This window comes from Apis mellifera, linkage group LG7, assembly GCF_003254395.2.
Source record: "Apis mellifera strain DH4 linkage group LG7, Amel_HAv3.1, whole genome shotgun sequence".
NCBI classification, from domain to species: Eukaryota; Metazoa; Arthropoda; class Insecta; order Hymenoptera; family Apidae; genus Apis; species Apis mellifera.
In genome coordinates, this window is record NC_037644.1 from 3,791,913 (window position 1) to 3,797,878 (window position 5,966).

General features: G+C 19.8%; 1 protein-coding gene across 2 annotated transcripts; it reads left to right on the top strand.

Annotated features, from left to right (window-relative positions):
* Positions 1 to 3,820: 3,820 nt before the first annotated feature.
* On the top strand, positions 3,821 to 5,411 carry Ho (heme oxygenase). 2 transcript variants are annotated; one of them, NM_001011641.1, is made up of 3 exons: positions 3,821 to 4,137; positions 4,397 to 4,595; positions 4,950 to 5,403. In NM_001011641.1, exons 1-3 carry the CDS (start codon positions 4,035 to 4,037, stop codon positions 5,389 to 5,391), a joined length of 744 nt encoding a protein of 247 aa, NP_001011641.1. In that variant the 5' UTR covers positions 3,821 to 4,034; the 3' UTR covers positions 5,392 to 5,403. The 2 variants fall into 2 exon arrangements, with proteins under 2 accessions (NP_001011641.1, XP_006560893.1); XM_006560830.3 differs by having other exon boundaries at positions 3,828 to 4,137; positions 4,424 to 4,595; positions 4,950 to 5,411.
* The last annotated feature ends 555 nt before the right edge of the window (positions 5,412 to 5,966 follow it).

Here is a 5,966-nt window from a genome sequence, read left to right on the forward strand (position 1 = left end):
TATAAATGTAATTATATTTTTAGAAATTATTTATCATTATCGACTTAATATAAGACTAATAATTTCCTTTTTCAAAGATGCAAATACTATGAATTTACAATTTGTAGTTTTTTATTTTATAAAAATTTTACTTTATTTAATCTAAATATATAAACAAAATTTGTTTCTAATAAATAAGTTAAATTTCTAATATAAAATATTTTCTTAATTTTTTATTTTGAAACAATTTTAAAAATTTAAAAGATTATATTTTGAAGAATAACGTATATTTCAGGAACAGTTATGTTATGTAATGAGAATGTTTTGAAGATACAGATATAGTTGACTGCAGTTATAATTTTTATCATTTTTTACTTATTTTTATTTACCAAATTTTTTGCGATTTATATTTTCTCTAATTGCAATAAATATAATAATTATATAATAATTTTAAATCAAATTAATTAATTACACATAAACAATTATATATATTTATTTAATATTTTTGAAATCTAAATCAGCGGAAATGAAAAAGATATAATAATCTATAATTAAAATGTTTGTTGATCATACGGTCGATATATCGATTCGTTAGTAGTAGTCTTCGATTGCCGCATTGCATCTCACAATCTTCAACCCTGTACCTATGAAATATCGTACCCTATTAATGATTTATTTCCATCCTAACTTTTTCAAATACATGAATACAACAAAAATATTTTTATGTATTCATTTCTATTGTTTCAAATTTTTTTTTTTTTTTAATTTTTCTCATTGAATAATATTTCGATTTATTTTCCTTTTTCTTTCTACTATCGAAAGCATAATTATATAAGTATATACATATAAATATATATAAATATATAAATATATGTATATATACATATATATATAGAAAATTAAATTTATAAAAAAAGAATACATTATATATATATATAATATTTTATACACAATATTAATTAGTATCTAATCAATTATTGAAAGATATTTATATTTAAATGTCTTTAGTTTACATAATATTTTCATACATTTTTATCAAAATAATAATTTTAAATAGAATTCAAATATGATCGGGGTACAAATCGGAAGTTTTACAGTGCTGGCCATAGTGCGCGGCGCTAGTATTGAGCGGCACTTCTTACTAACCGTGTTGAGAGTATCGGAAACCAAAATATATGTAGTATCTCTTCGAGTCGGATACTGTCTCTTCTCGTAATGACGATGCGCTCTACGTTCTGCACTTATTCTATATCCCTATGCAATGACGTAACTAAATGCATTCATACGCAAGATATCGCGACGATACATGTGACGTCTTGATCTTCTCACACGAAATCTATGTATACGATTCAATTTATAATAAGTATTTCAATGTATACATGTATACGATGTATACATTTCTTAATCGAAAATTTCCTATTCTCAATATTTTCATAAAATATACTTATTTTTACAAATATAATTTCGTATTTGGAAGATAAAAAGAAAAAAAGGATTAAAGCATCTGATAATATTTAAAAAGCAAATCAAAAAAGTAAACAAGTATTATAAAAATATTATTTGAATTTCTGAAATTCTTATTAAAAAATAAAATTTAAAAATATAAGTTCTAAGTTAGCATAGTTCATAACATAAATGCATATTTAAAATTTTTATTCAATGCTAGTGCAATTAAAATACTAATTAAAGAGTCCGTGACTAAAAACTTGGCGAAGCGTAAAATGCTAGAAATTGTTCAGTAATATGTGCACTTGTGCTTATTAAGTACCTTAGCATTTGCATCGGCATCGTTATTACATCGTTTGAATTATTTTACACTTCATATCTTGCACGGAGAGCAAGTACAACGTCTGTGGCCTCCTTTTAAAGATTTCAAATTTTTCCTCTGTGATAAAGCACGTTTGCATACCTCTTACCATCGTCTACACAATGAACATTAATAGATTCTCTTCTAACTGTCTAGTTCTTATATTCACATAAATATATCGAAGGAAAGTAAGAAGTTTAACATATTTTCTTTTTTCTTTCTTATTTCTAAATACAATTATTATTATACTTTTTTCAAATTATGATTTATAAATATCGTAAATTGAAAATTAATAGATAGAGCAGTTCTATTAAGTAGTTTCATTCTTAGTGTTCGAATTTATATATATTTTAAAAATGGATAATTTAACAATATTTGTTATTTTAAAAATATAAAAAACATTAAGTAGACCCAAAAACACAAATTTAGTCAAGACAGCAAGACTGGGCGTTCACGAGGCGCCACGACGACGGCATTTCATCGATCTGACTAGCCGAATACCGCAGCCACTTACAATATACACAGACTGTATACCAATGCCATAGAAAATCCACATATCTGCAGAGAAAACTGTCAAATACTGCAAATAATATAGTGTATCTTCATACCATAATAATTTCTAATCATGTGTTTGTTTCATTCATCATTTGTCATCATTAATATATCAAATATATCAAATTATATCAAATTAATGATTAATTAATTCATGTATAATAATAATATAAAAATTAATAAATTGTGACATCTTGGAATGAATAATATTCTGTTCTTCATGAATTAATTTTATTAATTATAATTAATTTTATGATGTATAATTTCATGAATTAAAATAAAATAATAAACATAAGAAATAATCATCTATAGCACTAGCAAAAAGTAAATTTTAATAAAATAAAAAATTTGAATAAAAACTTACATAGTTCTAAATGAAATTAAATACATTTTGATTGAAACTTATGATCAGTGATTATAATGTATATAATATGATTTCCAAAAAATTAAAAATAAAATAAAACAAACATAGAAAACTTAAAAACACGAAGATAAATAAAATTAAATAAATCAGAGAACAATTAATTAAAAGAAATATATATATATTTTATATAATAAATAATATATTAAAATATTTATATTATATATATAAAGTAACATTAATACATACATAATACACACATGTGCATACATGCACGCACGCATGCACAAATATATTAATATATTCATAGAATACATTTGGAAGTTTAATAAAGTCAAAACAAACATAAAAATATGTATATATATATAAGTACATAAAATTGATATATAAAATATCAATCAAGTTTTAATATTTACAAATTATTATTTATAAATAATTTAAATTTATGTTAAATGAAACAAGACAAGAATAAATTGCGATAATGATATAACGGAGACAGCAATTTCAATCTATTTCTATCTAATCTAATTTCATCAAACGTCTTGTATTATTTATAATTTAATAAATAAATCTCACTTGATATTTTTATATATCATTATAACATTTGTATTTAGTTTGATTTCTAGAATTAATTTCCAAAATATTATACATTATATTACATTATATATACATTATATATTGAAATTTTATTATATTTTTAATTTATACATTATATATTGAAATTATATTGCAATTTTTTTATATAATAAATATTACATATGATAATAATTCTGTTAAATATACTAACTATATATGTTATATTAAATATTAAATTATATTTTTGTTCAAAAATTATACTGTGTTTTTGTTTTACAAAAATTTTTAATCGAATGATACAATATATACAATATATATTGCAATTTTCATTTTAAATGTTAATATTAATATAAGAATAATAATAGAAATATATATATTAAATATAAAATAAATATATTAAATATAAAAATTATTAGTTTTTTTTTAAACTTTTTTCATCATAATGTTTTATTAATTCTTATAATTTTTAATTCAGTTTGTTTCATTTTTTCTTCTCTTTCTTTTTTTTCTTATCTCTCTTTTTTTTACGAATACAATGCCATCTTGTGTTTACATCTTACTCTTGTAGTCCCATGATGTTTCAGAATATCCGATTGCATTTTTATTATGCGTTATGTGAATGTCAAATATGAAATATTGTTTGTTAACTTAATAATTACAACTCATATTATTTTGAATATTAAGAAATTAAAAACAAAATGATAATATAGATTTCTTAAATGTTGTGTTTTTATAAAGTCGTATATTAACTTCATAAGAATGAAAACTAATAATCAAGATACATTTTGTAAAAAAATGCGAAAAGCTACAAAAGAAATTCATTCAATTAGTGATTCATTAGTGAATGCAAAATTAGCATTTGGTAAGATATAATTTTTTTAATTAATTACATTATATTTAATTTTTATTTATTTGTAATTATATATAGGTTAATAAATTTTATAGATTTTTTAATACATTATAATTCTTGAATTTTTTATTTCTCTATTATATAGTATTTATATTTTATTTGTATTGATTAATAAATATTTATTCTAAAATTATTATGTAAATAAAATAGTAATTAATTATATAAAAAATAAAATAGAATATTAAATTAACTAAAAATTGAATTTTAAAAGGATTTCTTGATAATTCTGTATGGGCAGATGGTCTTTTGGTTTTTTATGAAGTTTTTCGATATTTGGAACTTGCTATGATAAGATGGAAAGATACAGAAATAGGTTTATTTTTGCATGAAGAACTTCGTCGAACTGAAGCATTTGAAGTTGATCTCGAATTTTATTTAGGAAAAGAATGGAAAAAAAATCTTAATCTTCGGTAAATATTTTTTTATGATATTTTTACATTTATATATAGATATATGTTATGCATGTTATGTTAATAATATAAATATCAATATTTTTATTATATTTATCAAAAATTATTGATATGTAATAATTATTAATATATTTTATATTAACAATAATTATTAATATATAATAAATACATTTATAAATCCCTTAAAAATCAGGATTCTATTGATTTCTACAATATTTACAAATTTTTATTTAAAAATATTTCATAATAAATAGAATATTAAAATGACTCGTTAACATTTTTAGACTATTTGATATAATCAATAAAATCCTAATTCAAGGTTTCATTAATATTTAATATTCTTATAAATTCCAGAGATAGTGTTACTAAATATTTGATTCATTTAAAAGAAATTGAAGATACAGAACCTATTTTACTAATAGCATATATTTATCATTTGTACATGGGCCTTTTAAGTGGTGGAATTATTTTACGTAAAAAAAGGGAATTTATGCAAAAAATTTGGCCATTTAAAGAATATCAAATGAATGGTAATAATATTACAAATTTTAAAAACAGTAATATTTTTCAACTTAAACAACATATGCGTGATACTATGAATAAAATCGCGGAAACATTAGACGAAGATACAAAAAATAAACTTATTGAAGAAAGTAAAACAGTATTTATATTAAATAATGAAATTATAAGAAGCATACAAGGTACAGGTACTATTATTCTTAAGAAAACAGTATGTTTTGTTATTCCCATTATGCTACTTTTTTTAGCATTTTTTGTATCTTTTAGAAAAATATGATATTCATTTAACAAAAAAAATTTTTTTTATTTATCCTACTATTTAAATCTGGAAGCAATTTTTACATAAAATAATATCTTTGCATAAATTTTTTGTAAATAATTATTGAAGTAATTGCTTATAATTATAATTATATTATAATAATGTTATAAATATTTATTGATAACTATGTTAGAAAAAAAAATTAATCAATAGAATATCCAAAATTTGTTTTCATATTATTATGTTTATTTCAAGTTTTTTTTATTCAACAAAGTTTATTTGTAATAAATAGTTTTAATATATTTTTGTTTAAATTTTTTAAATTTCTTATTGCTTTCATATTTTTGGATAATAATGTACATATAAATAGTTTTGAATAGTTTTAAATAATTTTTAAATATGAAATGACAAATTGTTAAATATTCAATTATTTTATGTATGTATGTATATATATATATATATATATATATATATATATGGATATTTAATGGAGAAATTTGAAATAAATTGTTTGTAAAATAAAAAAGAAAAATGTTTTTTATTAAATATTTCTATTCTTTATTTCATATTGTTAAAATAGAAAATTATAATAT